The 22,038-nt window shown below is 44.8% G+C and overlaps 1 protein-coding gene across 17 annotated transcripts in view; it reads right to left on the minus strand.

Moving 5' to 3' along the window:
* Nucleotides 1-22,038, minus strand: part of KCNMA1 (potassium calcium-activated channel subfamily M alpha 1) — an 815,298-nt gene that overhangs the window by 112,337 nt on the left and 680,923 nt on the right. For 3 of the 17 annotated variants that reach the window (XM_066244078.1, XM_066244080.1, XM_066244063.1), the window contains exon 19: nt 14,472-14,645. The exons of 12 other annotated variants lie outside the window; for them this stretch is intronic. In XM_066244078.1, coding sequence (XP_066100175.1) covers nt 14,472-14,645 — 174 coding nt within the window. Of the gene's footprint in view, nt 1-14,471; nt 14,646-21,163; nt 21,317-22,038 lie in introns of those variants that run through there. 2 more of the 17 variants (XM_066244076.1, XM_066244074.1) reach the window with 2 other exon arrangements.

The following is a 22,038-nucleotide window of genomic DNA, read 5'->3' on the forward strand; positions in this document are numbered from 1 at the left end:
CTAACAACGTGTTATTAAATACTACAATTTGATCACTTACATAAAAGTAATGTTCATACAAATCAATGTACTAAGAAACCAGGAAAAATGCATTGTAATTGTACTAATGGAGAGCTTTTCCTTCATTTATAATTTTGAGAAATATTTTTGCCTTTCTTTAAAAAATGCACTGAAACCAAGATTTCATTTAGGAAATTTTCACATATAACAAAACCAGAGTTATAAATAACTAAGATTACATCTATAAAATGTTATATTTTTTAAACGGCAATAGAGAAGTCAGGGAGAGTATAAGTCATGAAAACAGTGAGCAGAGAAACACTGCCTGTCATTTTGCAGAAAAAGATCACACAAACGAGATAGCAAAGAAACACAATAAAAGGAAGAAACAGGAATGTGATAGGTGACTCTGATTATATCTGCAAAGGAAACTGAAATAAATTAACACCCAAGCGCCCTCGAAAGGCATATTGTAGGTTTGCTGAGAGTGATCGTCATGCAACAGAGAAGGTTGGTGATTCTGTAAGAACAGAAATAGAGTGTAGGCCGTGAAGTCTGGTGGTGATAACTAATGACCATACTACTGACAACTCTGATTTTATCTCTAACAGAAAAAAATAAAAAAGTACTCTACAGGATAGATGTATGCAATAGGGCTTGTATTTTTCACTTGAAACAAATAAACCCCAAATGGAATCAGAAGGCCCCAGAAAATGAAAAATGACAGTTCCTATGTTGCCCTGATTTGATCTGAAGCAAAACTACCATGCTGATAACATTCCAGAGCTGGGAGGAAGGTATGGGAAGGGGAGAGTGCCACTGCCTGTTCAGCTGGTGAGAAGCCCACTCTAATTTCAAAGTTATTGAGATTTAATCTCTAACAACAGTAAAGATTGCTCATGCAGTAACCGAAAGGGTATTCCTTAAACATACACGTGTGTCTACTTTTCTGTTTCCGATGGGAATGGTCGAAGCCCTTCACCGTCAGCTCTGGCACTTGTCTAAGTTGGGTAAGACATATGTATAAAGAGAACCAAATGCTGAGGTGCTTCCTTTGAGCCGAAAGTGTCTCCAGTTATCGACCACCAGATATTGGATGAGAAGGGTCCCAAGTATGGGCAGAGAGCATCTCATCTCCCACTTCAACTGGTTACCAGTGTGGAGAGACAGAGTCGCCAGGAGCAATTTGGGGCAGATGTGGAGGGTGTGGGGAAATTTAGTAAAATTTAGCACTGTCATGATCTAAGCTGGAGGCTTCCCATGCCTAGACCAAATTCCCAGTGTAATAGCCAGGGACAGAAGATCCCTGACACCGGCCTGGGCCTGAGTGATTAAAGGTGCAAGGCCCACCTCCAGAGCACTTGGGATAAATTCAAACTGATCGTAGGTGCATGAAAAGAGCCTGTCTGAGTTAGAAGTATGTTGCAGACCTGAGAGGCAGATGAGGTCAGTTGGGGAGTGGTGAAACAATGGGTGAGCCATGCCTTCCCAGATGCTCTTCTATCTTCCGGGACTCAGATGCCCAGCGACACGTGGAAGGGGAATGCACTAGCATCCCGGATCTTCTGCAGTGTCCAAATACTGTGCCTGTCAGTAGAGGCAGCGGAAGAAACATGTCGCCTTCTAAAGCAGTGATCACTTCTACATCAAGCAATTCAAAGCTGCTCCAATGGTAAAAGGAAACAGCTGTTCAGAAACAAATGTTCTGTTCAAGATGACACAAGCAAGCAAGAAGACCGCTAGGCTCATGATGTACTTTCCTCCCGAGACACTGTGCCTGACACAGTGTGGAAACACATTCTCAACAGTTTTTGTTATTCAGCAACTGTGTGTTGAATTCCTATGGTGTGCCTTGGCTACTGGGTGCAGTAGGCTGAGAACTCAAAGACCAGTGAGAGTTGTCTGCTGTTGAATTCTAAAAAGCTCAGTATGGAAATTGCTCTGAATGGGCTTTGTGTGAAGTGTTAAGAGGATTACAGAAAAGAGACCCATTAATTCTGATCTGAGGTGGGAGGCAGGGCAGTCCAGAATCTTCACAGAAACAGCAATATCTGAGCTGTGTTTAAAGCAGGAGTCAGCAAACATTTTCTGTAAACATCAGGTAGTAACTCTTTGGGGCTTTGTGAACCATATGCTCTGTGTTGCAAGTACTCTACTTTGCTGTTTTCACTTGAAAGCAGCTATGGACAATGTGCAAATGCATGGCCACTATTGTGTTACAATAAAACTTTATTTGCTAAAATGGGCAGTTAGCCAGGTTCAGTACATGGGGCCACAACTTGCTGACCCTTACCTTAAAAGCTGGGTAAGCTTCCATTAGCAAGAAGAGTAGAGGAACACAATTACAGGCACAGGAAAAAGTTATAGAAATGTGTTAAGTAACAAAAGCAAGACATTTTTAGAGAATTGTTAGACGAAAGGTGCTTACGCGGAAAATGGAACTAGAAAATAGGGTGAGGCCAAGCTGTGAAGGGCCTTGAATGCAACATTAAGAAGGCTGGAGATTGTTCTATTGAAAACAAGGAGCCATCAAAAGTGTTTTTCTTTTTTCTTTAGAATGAGATGATAATATGATCAAATGTGTGTTTTAAAATAATGGATGTGGTAGTGGGCTGTGGCAAGGGAGATTAATTTGCTGGAGGGCAGTGGTGGAAGACCAGGCGAGAAGAAATGACACCTGAACTTCGCAGTGCCACTGAGAACATGAACAGAAGGTCTGAAAGGCAATCCAGAGATGAAGTCAGAGGACTCGACCCTCAGCAGGGTGGAAAAAAGAGCAAGAAAGCAGAATCTTTAAGATTTCAAAATGTGTATCAGCACTCACTTAGCCCACATCTAGACCGTCCTCACATCAGTCTTGGGCAAAGGCAGAATGGGTGAAGGGCTTGCCTGGTCTTGCACCCACACCCAGCACTAATCTCGCTAATGAGGAAATTAACAAGAAGCAGAGCCCAATTATTCATAGAGCAATTTAAGAAAATGGGTGATGGAAAGTCCCAGCACCAACCAGACCTCAAAAAATGGGTTGAGATCAAGACCATCATCAAGAAATTTTAATATAATTTTAAAAAATATCTATCTCTTCCCACCATGTTTCCCTCTTGCTTGTTTTCCAAGCTTCCTGCCAGCTTCCAAGAACACAAGAAAGTCACCATCTCTATCTTCATGTTCATTGTAGAAACAGAAAAGCCACAGAGACAGTTTCAGTAAGATGAAGAATGGTGAGACCCAAAGTCATAGTTGGGGCCACCTCCAGGAGATAGGTCCTATTATTACCTCCATTTTACAGATGGAGAAACTAAGGAGTAGAGGACATCTCAAACTGCCCGACGTCCTAAGGCAGTAAGAGATGGCGTATACTCTGGGTTTGCCTAGATGGAACAAGAAGATGTCAGCACACTGAGAAGTACAGATTCATCACAAGTAAGGCATTACTCGTTATAGCACTTGTTATTCACTGAGCAGTCATTCGATGAACACATCTAAACATGCCTGTGCCAGGAATGATACCCAAAATCCCCAGAAAACACAGAAATTCTACTCCTTCTTTCTCTTTCCTTGCTTTGAGGTTTTCTAGAATTTCAGGCTTTAGTTGCCAAGGAGATCACTCAGCTCACCGATATAAACTCCCTAACTTATATCAGAGAAAATACAGGAATGTCTGCCTAACAGACACCCATCTTCATCCTAACAGAGGAAATCTGTGACAGGCCCTTGCAGCAGGAGTCCCTTGCACATTTCACATCCACATCCCCAGACTTCCGGGTCACGTGAGCTGAGCCCCTCCCTTCTTGTCTGCACTCCCGGCAGGTCCCACCCTGTCATTTTCACCGTGCACCTCTCTTCTTTGCAGGTCATTGTGCCTCCTTTTACAGCAACACTTACTTGGGGCTTTGGCTCTAAAGCCTCCCTACTGGACGTGTTCTCTCAGTTGGATGTGTTACAGGCCGTATGTGGAAATTTACTCATCTGCATGAAAGAAAAGGCCTGGTCAGCCTTGACAAAATGCAGGGAGTAATTCAAAGCCACTCAAAAGTAAGAGAGTGCTTGGTGCAGCCTGAGATCTCTGTGAGCAGTCGAGAAAGCTTCCCGCCCCCAAGTCATAAGCAGGAGGAACAGAATAATGGTACAGTAGAAAACGGCCATGTGACACTCCACCTTCAGAGTCCTGGAGGTGGGAGGAGCTGTCACATGAGTGCTGCAGGATTTGATCTGTCTGCCTCAAGTAGAGTCAATGATCCTAACAGTCGTTGAGTTGACTGCACTGTCTCTTCATACCTGGGCATGCTGACGTGGCCATCTGCAAATGGCTACAGCTTTCGACAAATGAACCCCTTTGCTCCTGCTGACTTTACCTGACGCAGTAACATTTATGTGCCACCCTGACTCATGGAAAAACAATCAGGTTCATCAAAATTAGTCAAATGAATGCAAATGTGACTAGCCCTCGATTTTTAGTACTAGGATGAGTACTCTCCATACATGTCTCGTTTCCTCCCTTGCAGCATTGGTGGATTTTTGCCTGTGATATTTTTCTGTCTTTGTTTCCTTATCTTCTTTCCCAATATTTGACCTTCACAAAGAATTCAGATTGTACCCACTAGTTGATAATTTTCAAGATCTTTCGATTATGTCCTTGATTTTCTTGCTATATTTTGCCCCTTACTCTTCGTATAACCCAGTTCTGTTTACATATTCTGCTCACAAAAATTAGGGGATATTTTATTGCTTCATATTCATTTTGAAATATCCTCTCATTTTTGTGAGCAGTGTGTGTGTGTGTGTGTGTGTGTGTGTGTGTGTTTTAAGCTGTTCGGCGAGTTTTAGGAAACTTTGCGGATCCTGGACGACCCTGCTCCAGGCATCCTGCTGTTCCTGTAAGTGATGGTTGAGAGTTCTTTCAGTCATCCACCCTTTTACTCATCAAACAGTCACTGAACTGGAACCTCAGGCCGTTTCCCATTCAAGTACTCTTACCAGCACGGGAGCTCAACCACGGCTGCAGCCGCTACTTTCTGCCCTTGGAGGGAAGGAAGGCAGCCTGCAGGTCCTTTCTGGCCTGGGGACTGTCCAATGGGCTCCAGCCCAGTAAGCCAGCACTGGCCAAAATACAGATGACTTTGTTACCCATTGTCAACTCCACCCCCAGGAGGCAGTCCTCTGCACTTCCCATCCACTGTGTGGCTCCTGCTCTGGGGAGCTGTCCTTTGCACTTTATTTAAAAGCCTCTCAGTGTAGTTGGTCTTCCAATGCAGATGCGCCCCAACAGCTTCCACTGAGGGTTTGAGGAAAGCCCTCTGAGAGAGGAAAGACCATACCCTGCCAGCGGAGTGGGCACATGTTGCTCCATCCACGTGCAGAAGTTGGCATTCCAAGCTTGCAGCCCTGCCCTCCGCAAGGAGACCCAGGACTCAAGTGCTTTCCCGTGCTATTTCAACAACCTGTGGCGGTTGACGCTGTGTACAAATCCTACAGTCACAGATGCTGACACAGAGACACGACGAACGCAGACAAGGGCCTGTGCACAGAGAACTAGGAAGGAAAATTGGGCCGTGGTGCTTAGGAACGCCACATGCCTTCCCTGGATTGTGTGTGGCGGTGCCTCACGGCACTGTTTTGTATTTCCACTGGGGTAGGACAAGTGGTTGAAAACTACAATGGATTTTCAGTGAATGGGATGCAAAGTACTTTTTTTTCCTTCCCTAGATATAAGTAGACATGCTGTCTCCCTGAGAAAGAAGAGAAGTGCCATACACAGGCACTAAAACATAATTCCCATGAGCTCTCACAGACGCTACCACATAGTCTGAGCAAGGCCCTCGGGGCTGGTTGTGTGTCCCAGATGGTGGCCCACCCATGCTGTGCTCTGCCACCCAGCCTGGGCCTGACATTCACACCAGCGATGGTGAGCTGCCTGCCTCTCTCACCTTCAACACACTCAAGATGTGGATCTTATTAGAAATGAGGAGCACGGTGAGGGGGGAAGAAGAAATACTGGCTACCCCAGGTGGAGCAGAGCCGCGGGACCGGGCAGTGGGCGCAGCCCTCCCGGTCTCCAGTCCTAGTCCAAAAGAAGAAATCTCCACGCAGCTCGGCAGGACTCACGAGGACTGCCAGGGCAGCTGGGCAGAATCATGCCCAAGAAACTTCACTAATGGAATTCTACTGCTTCAGAGCCATTAAATGTCCTTTAAAAAGACTGGAACTTCCTGGGTTTACATTTGGATAATGTACTTCAGCTGCAGAGTCCTAGAGACTGCTGGTGACACCTGGCCTTCCTCCCTGAAGCTTCTTGGAGTGCCAGGTTGCTGCCTTCTCCCATCACAGCCTCCCCTCACCTGGTCTTCACCCTCACAGGTGTCTCCCACCCTGGACTCATCCCTTCTTCCACCACTGCCTGAGAAATCTCCCCAAAACAAAGCCTCGAGTGTCACCTACTTGCTCAAACACCTTGAATGTTTCCTGTTGTCTTTCAGATTAGGAATGAAACTCTCCTGGCCTAGCCAGTCAATATAGGCCCTACCTACCCTTCAGGGCTCCTCTCCCTGCAATCTGCTGAACAGGATTGAAGCTCCAGCCAAATGGGGTGACTGGCTGTTTGGCAGGAGGCTCCCGAGTCCCCCATGCTGTATCTTTCTTCACACTGTCAGGCAGAATGTCCTTTCTGTCGTGTTCTCCAAGGTGCGTCTGAAGTGCCACGCCTAAAGGTCTTTCCTTGGCCGACCACCAGGCACGAGCTCTGGCTCTGACCGTCGAGCACCCTGCACCTCTCTCCCGGCCCTCCTCATATTGTCTTCAGTCTTGGTTACGGAAACTCTCATCTTTGTCTCCTTCCTTCAGGATAGATGAATCTATGGGCCTCCTTCCACTGTGTAACTGGTAACTTACTCCACAGGCTGTGGAGCCACCAGCTTGTCCTCAAACCCCAGTCCCAGCACTGACTGGCTGCATGGCTCCTGGCAGGGCGTTTCACTTCTCTTTGCCTTAGGTGCTCATCTGTCTGTGACACAGTTTACAGTGCCCCCACTGCAAATAACAGTTAGTAGCTTGTGATAAGGATCAAATTAATATGAGTAAAGGCATAGAACAGTGGCTGCGATGCAGCAAGTGCTATGAGTGTTAAATTTAACACCCTGCACACATGTGTGCATACACACACATACACACACCTTGCTGTGTTGGCAGAGTACCTTACACAGAGTAAGAGGAAGACTCCATGAGTCCACTCTTACCTTAAGTCCAAGCGGAGCAATTAGCCTTTTCCTAGTACCCCCTATTAGCATTCCGCGGCTCCTGGGGACAGAATGTGTGTATGATAACAGCAGGTCTGTCTCGGGAGCAGCCTAGACCCAGACAAGGCAAGCACATCACCTAGCCTCAAAGGGGAAAGGCGATTGTCAGCAGATCTCGGTAGGCCTCCCTCTTCCTCTCTCCTCACCAGCGAACACGATCTGTTTTAAGATCTCCACATCTACTTTGTACTGCTGTACTGAGCCCACCGCTTATGCTGTACTGAGCCCACCGCCTCCAGGCTTCAATGCAAGTTAAAGACCCTAATGCCTAAGATCTTTCCTATGAGCATGCTGGCACATGTCCTGATTTGAGATGACAAACATTCATCTCAGGTGGAAGAGGGACACCAGACGAGGAGAGCGAAGGCACACTGAGACCACAGTGCTGTGAATGAACTGCTCAGTCCCGTCTGGACAGGACTAGGAGTCAGGAGCCCGGGGCCACCGCCCCACAAGCCTCCCTCCCACAAGCCTCCTCTGGGGGCTTTACACCATTATTGGTCTGATACTAATTTGAGACAATGCCCGATCGCATCATAACAAATTAGCCACAGACACATGATTGCAATCAACTTGGAGGCTATCCTGAGTGCGGGCTGGGGGATTCCTGTCTCCGGGAGCCGTACGCTCCCACAGATGTTTCTAAAAGCTTCTTCCCAGAGGCCCATTTAGAGAGAAATTAAATGCAACTTCGACTTAATTAACGTTTTAAATGATAATGAATACAATGTAGATTCATAGAGGCATTTACATTGTGTTGTAAAATTGATAAAAATTTAATAACTCTTTGTTAATAAGTTATGTCTCCCCAGACCCATAAAGCCTAAGGCACCGCAGACTCCAGACTGGGTGTAGTCCCGGCTCCTGGTACAGGTGCAGGAGGGAGCAGAGCTGGGCTTGACATTTGCTCCCAGCCTGCTCTGATTCAAACCTCTGCTTGCTCGTCTCTACTTTATTTCATACTGTAAAGGTCAGGATTTGGGCTCAAGGCAGAGCTTTGACAGGAAAGCACAAGTGAAAGGCAGGCTGGCCCTGGCATCTGTCGCCCAGCATAGTGGAGGAGGGGGAAGATGGAGAGCTAAGTGGCCACCTCTGTCCCCCACCTCCGAGGTAAGACAGAGCCCGCTGTCCAGTGGTAGGAACTGTCAGTGTGAGTAGTGCTAACCGGCCACTGTCCTGAATAAAAATGCAAACATAATTTCCACGTCACTTCACATAAGGACCTTGGCTCGGTTTGTGGCACGCCAACGTCTTTTCTTGTTTGTCCTTGAAGAGCTGAGTTACCTATTTAAAGCATGTCCCTGGAAAGGGATGTGTCCAAGTGACAGGGGACATGCCGATGACCCTTTTGTCTTTCTTCATTCTGACCTTTCTGTGTCTTGTCTCTCCACTCTGTTTCACAGGGTTTCTTCTGAAAATGTGGCTGCTGCTTGCCGCCTGTCCCTTTTGGTGCCTCTTCATAGCATACCTATCTTAAAGAATTCCACAGTACTACTACTGGGGAGAGCACAGGGCGGCCTCAAAATGCAAGTCAGCTACCTCACTGGCTGCTAAGTTCAAAAACAAAAACAAAAATAAGAACGCAGCTGTTTATTAAGCATGAAAACCTGGTCTGTTTGGAGCTCTTTTGAGATGAGCAATTTAAGGGATTCTTCCTGTAGGAGCTTTTGCCCAAGCGCAATGGCAGCCTTACTGCTGATTTATAGAGCCGTCTGCTGCATACGCAGCCAGGAAGGCATATTTCCGGTCAGCTCAATGCTACATACGGCCACCACACAACCAAGCGAGAGGCACAGGCTTTTTGTAGCCTTGTCTGTTCCCAAAGAGGCCCTCCCAGGTACATTATTAGTCTCATGGAATGACAGCAGGGCAGCCCTGGCTGATTTGCCTTCTTTTGATCATTTCTGCAAATGCCCAAAATCAAAGTCTTGGGCCAGGGCTACTGCAGTGTGAGCAAAGGCAGCTTTAATTTTGGGGGTTGGGAGGAAGGGGAGGAGAGAGAAAAGAGGGGAAAAGGGGATGAGAAGGAGAGAGCCTAGAAGTAAAATAAATAAAGTTTAGGATTGGGGAGCTTGAGGACATCACCCAAAACTAAAAATGAAAGAAATAAGATAATGATAAGCTGTTGATTTTTTTTTTTTTTTTGTATTTTTCTTAAGTTGGAAACGAGGAGGCAGTCAGACAGACTGCCGCATGCGCCTGACCGGGATCCACCTGGCATGTCCACCAGGGGGCGATGTTCTGCCCATCTGGGGCATTGCTCTGTTGCAACCAGAGCCATTCTAGCGCCTGAGGCAGAGGCCACAGAGCCATCCTCAGCACCCGGGCAAACTTTGCTCCAGTGGAGCCTTGGCTGCGGGAGGGGAAGAGAGAGACAGAGAGGAAGGAGAGGGGGAGGGGTGGAGAAGCAGATGGGCGCTTCTCCTGTGTGCCCTGGCTGGGAATCGAACCCGGGACTCCTGCACGCTAGGCCGACGCTCTACCACTGAGCCAACCAGCCAGGGCCGATAAGCTGTTGATTTTTAAATGTAGCTTATTAAATTAAATCTCCCTTTAAAAGGCACTGGCAACTGTCAGCACAGGGTGTGTCCTATTATAGACATTCTCCTAGAACCTTTTACTTGCCCCCTGCCCCGGTATCTGATTTTATGTACTTCAAAATGCCATTAGTTCACTTGAGTGACTTTAGTTCTATTGGCAATGTTAATTCTCTGCCTGTACAAACCAAAGGCGACTTGGGATAAGCTGGATTTTGTTTATTATCTGAAAAGACTCAAGATTATACTAAACTGATTTTGGTATGTCTCCCTTCAACCTAATTGCATTGGACTTTCCCGTCTCCACCTGACCATTAGGGTTGAATGCCTGTATTATATTTATACCCGAAATAAAAGTCATGCACAATTTAAAATTAGCTACAGTGCTTTGGAAAAGGGTGTATGCAACTGTGCAGGTTAAAACTATTAGCAAATTGAAAGGCTGGTGGAAGAGATCACACATGTACTTTAAAACTGTTTCCAAGTGCAAGTCTAAAGTTCTGTTTGTCCTCTAGCACATGATTAATTTGTTCATGCCACGTTCACTGACAGTCTGTGGCCAGGATCCTGTCAGGCAGGGCTCAGAAGGTTTGAATCAATAGGGCCCTTATTGTCACTGTATCATAATTATAACTGTCCCTTTCTGTTAGACTTAGCATAGCAAGACAAACAATAAATTCTGAACAGATAAAAAAAAAGGATCATTTTACAAAATTATATCAAGGGGAAACAGAACTGATTAGGACCTAAATCTATATTTGTATATGTGTATGTTGCTAGAGCAGTTAGACATATATTTTTATACTTGACAGTACAGAATAGCAATTTTCAACCCTTTTCATCTCATGACACACATAAACTAATTATTACAATTGCAGCTTATAGTTTTTGCCAACCTGACAAAAAATAGGTATAATTTTGATTCATTCATACCGGATGGCTATTGTTGTGTTAGGTGCTATCATTTTTTTATTTGACAATCTAAGGAAAAAGAGGTCATCACCCCTGACTAAATAAAAGGTATTTCATGTTTTAAAAATTCTTGTGGCACACCAGGTCACAGCACACCTGGTCGTGGCACACCAGTTAAAAATCACGGTATATAGTCGGCAGCCCGTTCCATCCTACACTCTTTTCAGAGAGCTGGTGCTCCTGGTCAGCATCATCTGAAGTGGAAACAAAATCAGAATACCCCAACAATGATGCTATGGGTACACCGATCTGAGCCTGCCATATTGAACAATTCAGTCTTGCCTCAAATAGAACAGTCTTGTGAAGAATCCTTATTGGCCACTCTGTCTGACTTTTCTGAGACTGGTTTCTAATTCTTTTATAAAGGACTTCTTCTCTCCAGCTCTTTTTGTCAGCCCATCTAGCCTTACATCTCTCGTGAGTTCAATAGGTGGAGACAATGGTTGGAACAGTCCGTGACTTAACACAGACCGATAGGCGGTAATGGGCCACACCTCCAAGCAGACGTGAGCTGAGCCGGCAGGTCCTGCTGTTAGAAGGCAGATTTCTAAAACTGTGTGAACACTTTTACTACATTACCACTCCTCTGGGAATGGGCTACTTCTCTTCCCACTTCAGAAAACACATAATGGGACTTTGTGTTTCAATTTAATGTCCCTTGAAAACAGAAATCTTTCCCCTTATAAGAAGGAAAAAAAAAATAGTAAGGAGGGAGACGTAGGCCAGAGAGAAATGAATTAGGCAGTCTCCAGAGCACACTGGCTCAACCGGGAAACTGCGACCAAAGCAAGCTGGTAATCATATAATGACCTTTAATGAGTGTCTTGGGAAGCAATGCAGCCCAGCATAAAAGACAAAGGGCAAAACCCATCATGGCTCTGCTGACACTAATTCAGAAGGATTTTCAGAACAACTAAAGAATGTACGAGAAGTAATCTGATCCGCCCATCTGACCTCACTTTGATTCAAGGGCCCTTCTCCTGCCATTTCTAATTGTCAAACCCTCCACATTTCACATCTGCTCATATTTAATGAAAAGCCCACTCTCACCACCGCTCTGAGTCAACCAGCTCCGTCACATGGGCACCACCCAACCCACCACCCGCGAGGAAAAGCCAGGGTTGCTGCTGGAGCTGGGCCAGCAGAATTCCACACAGGGACAGACATTTTTTTTAATTGGAGAAGAAGGGCTTATGGGGGCCAGTAAAGGGGCTCAAATTGGAGTGGATTTTCCTAACTTATCATTAATGGTCAAAGGTGAGTGGTCTCACACAGGGATGGATGAAATCTGCTTTTGTTTGATGGAGTGACGACGGTAGGAAGACTGATGAAACGGAGCAGGCACACCACCCCCTGAGCTGTCAGTACCAGTTAAGCCTTCAACATCCAGCTCAAAGCCCCTGTTTTCCATGGCAGGGCTGATTTGGGGGGGGGGGGTAGGAAGGACAGCTATCTCATGCACATGATGTTTCTGAGGGGTCAGGACAATCCCACCCTAAGGCTTTCTTCTCCTTGCCTCCATCAACTCTTAGATTATATTGCAGAGCTGAGAAATCCCTCCCATTATGATTTCTCCCAGATAAAACAAAAATGACACACGTGGCATGTCATGGGCCTCATGCAGGTTTCTCTGTGATTGGTCTAGATGACCAATGCCAAGACATGACCACAAAGCCCTAGCTTGGAGCCCGAGTGGCTCCTTCCTTTTCTCCGCTGAATATCTGGCCAAGGTTCCGGAGCCCAGTAATTATCTGGAAACAGAGTTATGCCTTAACCAGGAGGGTAACCTAGTGGCTAATGGCTACATTCTCCATCAAAGTGATGTGGCCAAGTTGTGCCACCATAGCTCACCCCATGGCTCTTTCTCCCCAGCTCATGTCCCTGAGGCTGGTGTCCTGCCACACTTCAGAGACAAACAAATCCTTTGTGTGGTACTGACCTAGTACACCTCAGTAGTGTCATATGACGAGAACTCTTCCAATGAGTAGAAGGGGTAAGAATTCATACTGTGACATCTGTAAGAAATATTTTAAAGGAAGCTTTCTTTCTAAAAAGTTCCCTTTTAGGTCAATGTAAAGACAAGATTTAGACAGTCCCAAATCCCTCTCAGTACAACCTCCATTAGCTATCACTTTTACAAGTGAATCCTATCACTTGGCACTGTTTTGGAGAGGCAGAATCATAAACTTGAGATGATGATTCGTGGTCCTAGATCTAACTTTTGCAGATGACGCTGTGATAGCTCAATGCACAGATCATGCCTTAGACCTAACCTGCAGGAAAACTCCAGCACCTGGCCCAGCATACTTCCCCACTGCACAGTGAAGTCAGGAGCCTCTCAGCCCTCAGAGCCTCTACTGTTCACTGTCATACAAGCACACCATGAGGGGTCCACCTACAATGTCAGCACAGGTAAGTGAGGCAAGCTTTTCATGGGAATAAATACTCAATAGCAAAGTACTCTTCTCCACCCTTGTTGCCAGTGTGAATTAACCCTTGTTGGTGGAAGTGTAATTCAACTAGCTCTGCACACTGAATGGATGGCAATAGGGTCACCAGTAAATGTGTTGGATGCTTTTAGAGGAAGGCATGAAGCAGAGAAGGAAGGATTGTCCTCTGCCTCCCCTGCTACTAAACATGTGAAACTAAGGTTTCACATGTTTATGGCATCCAAGTCCTCATGCAGAACCACAACCTCTTCTGTCCTTAAAGGTCCACATACCCCAGTGTCTCTGTGTACAAACTGGAGCTTTCAGTAACATCACCTATAAATTGTGTCAGTAAAACACCAGCGAAGCCCATGCTGAAGACGATGATGAGGGATGTCTCAGGAATCTGACCTCTCTGAGCTGTGCCAGCTACCAGCTCAGGACCTCGACAGGTGCTTAACGTCTCTGAGCTCACAGGGGACCAAGAAGGCTGACCTCGAAGGCCCGTGCAACAGGCCCGTGCTTGCAGTTTTGATTATTTGGAATCACAATTGCTACAAGCTACCTTAAACAGGGGACTACATTTTTGGAAAAATAGAAGATATATTAATGGAATGATCCTTTGCATTAATCATCTGTTTGAGGGAAAGCTCTCGAGTCCACCAGTTTATATAAGTTGGCAGATTTAGAACACTTTTTTTCAAAATGCAGGACACAACCTGGCACTGGAGGAGTGAGATACAGATTAGGGAGACAGTAAATAAAAGAAGGGCACCTGCCTCAGTGCCCTGCTGTATCCTGGAAATGGTCTAAGTCACTAAAAGAACGTAAAGCTAGCACCGGCTTGTTCTTGCCAGACTGTTTTCCTTCCTCCCTTCGACCCCATCCAACGTCTAAGCTTTCCCCAAATATTAAGATAGGCGTTTCCACACATCTCTGTATTAATATTGCATTTGACATGCTGCCACATTAATTTCCACTTATATTTATTTAAAGGAGAAAGGGAAACTACCACCAGACTATAACATCGCAGTCCCGCACGCCGTTCCACATGGCATGGGAGGCCTTCCCCAGCACGGACACAGTGGCACAGGCAACTGGACCAACATGTCACCACATACGAGGTCACACTGGGAAGAAAACATCAACTCAACAGATTCACAGAACCACAAGGCACAACACGAGATAGGTGAGACCACAGACAGCACAGACACGAACTGCATGTGTCAAATTGAACTTACAGGCACGGAAACTGGTGGAGCAATCATTAACAGAGACAGAAGAAAGTGGGAAGGCTCTCTCAAGGATGTCCATGTTACCACGCACACGGCCTGACATGCATGAGCAGTCACGCTCAGAACGTCCGCAATCAAAACAACATGCCCGTCTCATTCTCTTGTAGATGGACATCTTGGCTAGAACAGTGTGGTTGGATGAGAGGAGAGGAAGAACAGCAGTTAATGGCAAGGTCACACAGCAGGGCGGCGGGAAGGGGGCTGCAGGGATTTAACACAGGTCTTAGTTCACAGTAACAGTCTTGACCCAGAAAAGAATGAAGAGTGACTGTGGGTAACAGTTTGGTTGTACATCAAAATAAATAAATACATAAATAAAGCAGCAACAAAATAAATTGCCTTTATAATCCCCCAAGGCTGTTGGATATGGTTTTTCTCTCCTAGGTAAAGCAGGTAACCACTGAAAAGGGCATGGCTGATTACAGTCAGGGTCTTGGAAGAGAATAAGAGCACATTGTATCATACAAGCGAAATGGAACTGACACTTTCCCCTGGCACAATTAATACAGGAGAACAAAATATATGCATAGCCAATCAATGAATTCCTGACTTGGTACCATAAATGGTTCTCACAAGATGCAAAAATAGCTAATATGTAGGCTTTCTAATTTCCATCCATTCCTGGGCATTAGGCAGAGCCTGGGACAAGCTTTCATCAAATTAGATGTGAAACGATTACGTGTTAATATGGAATCTGAGGATGCCTCTGCTGAACTTCCCCAGAGTGAGTTTACATGATGCCTTCAGGAATTTAAATTTACTCTTGACAGAACAAATATCCAAATCTGTCCATATAAGAAATGCAGCTACTCAAGGCTAACGCTGCGAGTTTGACATTACAGGAGGTTCAAAAATAAAGAATCACCCAAAGCAGAAGAGATGTTGGTCTGTTGGAATGCATTTAGCTGCTCGTGGGTGTAGTTTCTGTTTAAAGCTGAGAATCTGAAAAGTCCTATCTCCTTTTCTCCTCCTGCCCACCCAAAATTCAGAAAGCAATCGAAACATTCATTAATTGTAATTTATTTTTATACTGGCCAAAATAGGCAAAAAACTACAAAACATGAAATAAAATAAAAGATCCCACATAAAATATTGAGACTTGCAGGCATCATTGATAGTGCTTCTATAGCTAGTATTACAGCCTGGGGACCTGACTTGAGTACTAACATACAAAAAAGTTGCTGGAAGTCACTTGCAGTAGTTTTCAATGTCCTCACCTGTACTCTGCAAGTCAATTTACAGTTGGGTACAATGAGAAGCTTTTTGTCCCTCAATCTGATGCTACAACAGGCAAAAATGTTTGCTTATCACTTAGCCTTAACTGGTCTGCTTCTCTCCCAGGAGGGGAGAATTCATATTCATTCCAAGCATCATAGCCAAAGAGTAACCTGAACTTGGGATATGTATTACTCCCTGTGCCCACACCTTCCATTTCTAAAGTCATATTTCCACCACCACCCCTTTCTTTTTATTTGTGGAGAATGGTTGCACCCTTACTTTAAAATATGGCTTGTGGTTTTGCCCTCTTTGAATGTTACAGTCACCAGGAAGCGGGGTTTAAATCTCTCAAATGGGTCAAGTCCTGTTCTAAGACCTTTATGACTTGCCATTCAGTATATTTGTCAAGCAGGGGGAACGTTATGATTGTGAAGAACAGGCACTGGGGGAGATGGATGAGAGATCTTCTCAGCAGCAATTCCATTCCTGTAAACTTGCCTCACGTTCTTAGTGACATGTTCTTTTAGCATCCTTACGAGTCAGTTGCTCAGACTGTCATCATGCAGCCCCAGCCCTGTTCAATGTGTGCTACATCATTCCTGAGCTTAGCTTTCAAGAGGGAAAAAGATTCTACTATAGCATTCAAATCAGAAGAATTTGGAAAGCGTGGAGTGAATGCCCAGACACCCCCAAACAGCAGTGACTGAAATCAAGAAAGAGAAAAAGTCTTCGGCTGAAGACATGAGAATAAAGTCATTTTAAATGCATCCAGATCTGGTGTACAACTTGGAGAGTGCCACTTGCTTGTTTTTTTCTTTCCTAGTTCTTTTACTAGAAATAGTGATTTGTTATTTACACAGAAGAGGGAAGCAAAGATGATTTTTTGTTTCACTGTAGATAAATTGTTTTGAAAAAAAATTTTTAATCAAATGCTGTAGCAGAAGAGAAGCCCATCAAACTCTAAAATGCTATGCTTCTCATTAGCAACAGTCCCTGGTTTTCATTTCCATCCTGCCATTTTGGGTTCATACACAATAATAGAATCTGACACATTTACAGGGAAAGAAAGTTCTTATATATATATATATACCGTCTTTAAGGACAAGGGGAGGGAGGATGGGGCGGAATAAGTTTTGAAATGGTTTTGTCAGAGGTAAGCCCATCCTAATGCGTGATTGAACCTCCTACTTGGTAAGCATTCAGGAGGAAACACAACTTGAAACTAGTGTACCTCTCAGGGACTGTTTGCGACTGTGATTGTTGGCTCTTCCAGAGACCATGCATTGTTCTACAAGTTTATATTGTTAGCATGCAGGAACAGGCTGAAACTGTTAATCAAAGCAGCAAAAAACCCAGTTGCTATAAGAAGATTAAATGTTAATTATAAGCAGTCACATTCCAAAGCAGCATATGCATCAAATGGAAAACATGCTGTTACTCGCCATTGTTTCTCAGTCATCACTTGTACACTCACACCAAATAAAATAGAAATCTCAGAAGACAAACAAGCATCACACACACACACACACACACACACACACACACCCCAGCAAGAATGATCAATGACAGGCCCAAAGACAAGACAGAAACAACTGAAAACGAGAGCGCCTCACATGTTGACAAACCTTTGTCAATTACAATGTCTAGATCAAGATGCCCCCGACTGGAAGGGGGCTTCTTTTGCTCTACTTCTGGAAGAGTCCATTTTCTTTGACCTCTGTCAGATGTCTTCACCTATACACTTCCAGGTCCACTGTCTGAAAAGGTAAAGCCCGTTTCTGACCTCCCGTCTGGTGGAGCGATCCATCAGGCTGAAAGAACGCGTGCCCCAGCAGGGAGAGCCTTCCTCTGGGCCATTATACGGGTCATGAACCAGCTCTTTAACTAGAAACGGATGAGAATGTGTTTCCCTGGTGGTAGCTTCCAGAAGATGTGGACAGTCTGTGTGTAAAATTATACTCTCCAGTTGTAAAATCAAATTACATCAAAATTGAGTCATGGACCTCCTAATTTGGAAAATACGACCCCTCATCTCCTTCAACTCTCTCTCTCTCTCTCTCTGGCTTCCTAATCCTTTGGCTTTGCTTTAGTGAATCATGAAGATTCAGAATCACTGGTATTTTATTTCCATTTTTCTGTGATTGTTTCCTTTTCTAGAGCTGATGTAAGTTAGAAGGTTAATTTCAGATAACACAGTGCCTTTTAAAACTCCCAAGGTTAGGTTTCAAAGAGCAACTTTGAAAGTTTCAGCATTTATTTAAAACAGAAATAAATTTTATATCTACTCCCTGGCCACAAAAGTGCCCTTTCTCCTTTGGTGTTTGCTGATTTTCTTCATTACATAGTCACCCAAGGCTCTCTTCTCAAATCCCAATGCTCAGAGAAGGGAGTTTACCCCAGGACTTCAATGGTAACGCAAAGTAGATCTATGAGGACATCTAGTGGATCTGTGTGGAAGAGCAGCTAGTTAACAGACCTGAACTAGTGGGCCTATCACTGAAAGGGAGCAGAAAGAGGACCCTGCGTGCCTCTAAGGACTGAAACATGTGCAGTGACATTTTAATTCAATGGTGTCTCACAATCTACAACAGATGTTTAAGAGGCAGCAGGGTCAAAGGGGTGAGAGGTTCTAGGAGATGTTCCTAGAGTGGTCAAAAGTGGCAACTGGCAGGGACATTGCCTCTGCAGCCATGGCCAGGAGGGTAGGAGCAGGAGGCTTGGTCTCCTCAAAGCTCTGCTGCAGCTTTGGAGACAGGGGACAGACAAGAGGGTGTCTCCGGTCGATGTACATATTGTAGCTACTTGTCATTTCATCTTAGGGCTCTTGGAACTCTGTGCTCAAGTACCAGCCCCCAGAGGCCAGTTTACTCTGGGAGAACAGAAATACAAGCTGCAGGGCCCTGGCTTTCTCTCTGGCCCACATGACAAGGTTCTTGTTCTTGGACTGCTGCCACAGATTCAAAGAGGTTACATGGCTGCCAAGAATCAGACCCTGGGTCTCACCTTCCTCCTAAGAACTTAGTCCTAACAGTTTTACAGTTTGAAAAGAAAAGCTTTTATGTGCTTTCCTTCACCACAATGAAGTGAATATTCATCCAATATTTCCATTATGACTTCCTAGTGCTATTTACAGAGACAACATGAAAGTACTTCCCTAATGGACATCATCAAAGGTTTACTCTTTACTCATAAGTGTTTAAAAGTGTTTAAAACTGGAAGATGTCTCAGACGTACTCTTGGCTAACTCTTCCTATACTTTCAAAGGTCATGCTCATGAGAAAGGAAACCTGTGGAGAAGTGGCTGCCGTAGGTGGAGTTCAGTTACTGCTCTTTCCTTGCGTCAAACTGACAATCAGCTGTCAAACTCAGGTTCTCTGCTGGTCAGCCCACGCCAGCCAAGCCCAGAATGGAAGAGAGAGTTGGAGTCCAGCCTGTTCTCCACACCATCTGCCTCCTGCATCAGCAACCAAATTGTCAGCCAATTTCCAATTGCACAATCTTAATTTCCAGTGTGGGCTGGAAGGGGCAGGAAGAGCAGTATTGGACTGAGAGGCTCAGATAGAGTTTTCCAACTGCTGTGGAAAAATACTTTAGGTTTCGAATGGGGTACTTCAAGGGAAGACTGGTGTGGCAGAAAAACAACAACACTGCCATTCAATTCATAGACACTTGTCAGATGACAATCTCATGTTTAAATCAATCCAATGCAGGAAGGATTATTTCCAAGCCTGAAACCTAGAGCTGCTCTTAGAAATGCTCGCAGTGACTAAAATTGCAGGTAAAAACATCCACGGGAGAAAACATCCCCTAAGGTGTAAGGTTAAGGCATTTATTTGACGTGACACTGGGAATCAGAGAGCATACTTTCACGTCCTATAAATGAGAAATGATGTCTTCACTTAGCTAAATTCTTCCTATTAGCTCTGGAGGGAGAAGAAAGATCTTCCAGGTGGTCTTCTCAAAACAGAAAGAGGGGAAAGAAAAAGCTAGTTAATGTCAGCAGCACAGAGCCCAGCAAGCTAGCTGATCCTGCCCTCAACGCCGTACTGTGGCTGGAGAAGGCAGAAGAATTTGGCACTTAAGTTGTTTGTTGATTGACATCAAGATGTCCCACCAATTCTGAAGGATCACTAGATTCTGTAGGTAGTTCTGCAGGTATAAAAGTGACTTCTGCACTCAAGCCATCCTTACAGGTGTTCTGCAGAGAATGAGAGCCGCAGAGTCAATTTTAGCAGAATTGTGCATTGAACTGAGGATGGTCATTGCTTTGTTTTGTTTGTACACTGAGCATTCTATACCCTCAAATACTGGAGACTAGCAAAAACCAGGGACCAGCTTTGCATCTTCTGCTGCAAAGGAGTGTGAGAGGACCAAGGGCTGAGAGATCTTCTCCAAAGTCCGGGGCCACTGGACTGAACTGGTCTGTAGGTTGGGTCTCATTTTCAGTGGTCTCACATACGTCAAGATTCCCATGCTCATTTCTGGTGCCAGTGAGAGCAGCACTGTTGTAAGCCACACAGAGAAACACTGGCCCTACAAGCTCCTCAACCGCTCCTTCTTGTTGGGTGAGAGGGTTCCTACTCCTTCAGTAAGTCAGGGGCCCAGGGACTTGCGTTCACTTGTTCAGACTTCTGCACAGCTCATTAGTGAAATGGAACATTCTCCTCAAGACACCTTTTCTACCTCAGATGAGTAAATGTTTACTAAACAAGTAAATATCTTCCACGATGCCTGATTCCCCCCCTTGGAGGAACTGGTATGTTCTGGTGGGAATGGACTGAGGAAGAAACCTTGGGTTAAAGCAAGGGAATTTCATAGACTGTTGGAAATAATTACCACTGTGGAAATGTTTGTCTCTGGTTAGGCAGTTTAGATACTTAACTGTCTCAAAGTTGGGTGTCCAATTAATTTTTGAGCAAGCATCTCCTCATAGAGGCACACATACTGTAATAAATACATCCCTCTCTCTATAAAATATCTCTATGCTTATATATAAAAATGTACATTTTTACATATAAAGTATGGCTACATATATATATATATATATATATATATATATATATATATATATATATATATATATCACAGCAAAGAAATATTTATATGTATGTAGCATGTGTTTCCTTCAGGGTAGGATTTCAAGCTCAACAGTCAAGGAGACCAAGTCTGATTTATCGAAGGCGAGCATGACAATGACCCCCAATCGATGAGGCATCTGGAGCTCTAGTGGTAATTACCTCAACCTACTCAGCGTCCCCTACAGGTCCTGAGACGTGGCCAAAAAGAGAAATGCTGTTGTCAATGTCTTATTTTTAAATAGAAAAATAAGACCGCGCCAGAAACTGGCAAGAAGCTGGGGGTGGGGGGTGAACAGAGGGGCTCCTGCACTGGGCGGTCCAGTAGACTGTGCTGGACAAGGGAGCTGGGGCACGATGTCACTGCTACATGCAACATGAATACCAAAAGAAAAAGAGACCGAAACTGTACAGAAAATAAAGAAAGTATCTCTTCTAGAGAAACACAGGGGACTGGACTCCGGGCTGCTGGGAACCCGTTTTACTCACAATATATCACTACCCGCGTGCAGTTAAAATAGAGTAGGGGCCGTATTCCAAGGCAGCAAAGAGAAAAAAAAATAAATCAAAAATATGTCAATGATTAGACATTCAAGAAAATTCCTTCAAACACATTAATTTAGACATGACTTGTCCCCGAGGGCTCTACCCTTTGGCAAACTTTTAGAGGCTGGGGGAGAAAACATCGATCATTAGATTGGGTCTGTTGTACAGAAGAAGAAAATGGGTGAACAAACAGATTTTGAGAGCTTGCTCCTTGGCCAGATGCTGACTCTGACCCTCTTCCTTGATGAACAGCTATGGAGAAATGGAAAGAAACGCAGAAGTTAAACTAGACTGCCACAGAATTTCCAGGCGTGGGGTGTCCATACTCGGCATTTCTCCAGAAAGAATGACATGAAACATTTAAGGTTATGAATAAAAGTGAATGGGGAGGTGGAAGGGGGGTGGACATGGAAGAGCTAGGTTGGGAGAAGAGGGTTAGGAAGCTGTGAATAGGAACCAGTGACTGCCGCCAGCTCTGCCCTGACGGAGCTGTATCATTCCAAGGTGAATTATTAATACCTCACCTCACAGGTTTGGACAAAGAACTGTGTGGGCCAGCTGCCCTCTTCAACTTAGGGCACCAGGCAATGTGCATTCAGTGCATTAGTAACATTTTTAGCTCCTGCTAGTGAAAGTTTCTTTGCACCCCAAGCCTAGCTTCCCCAATTTCCTAA

The sequence above is a fragment of the Saccopteryx bilineata genome, chromosome 9 (assembly GCF_036850765.1).
Source record: "Saccopteryx bilineata isolate mSacBil1 chromosome 9, mSacBil1_pri_phased_curated, whole genome shotgun sequence".
Classification (NCBI taxonomy): Eukaryota; Metazoa; Chordata; class Mammalia; order Chiroptera; family Emballonuridae; genus Saccopteryx; species Saccopteryx bilineata.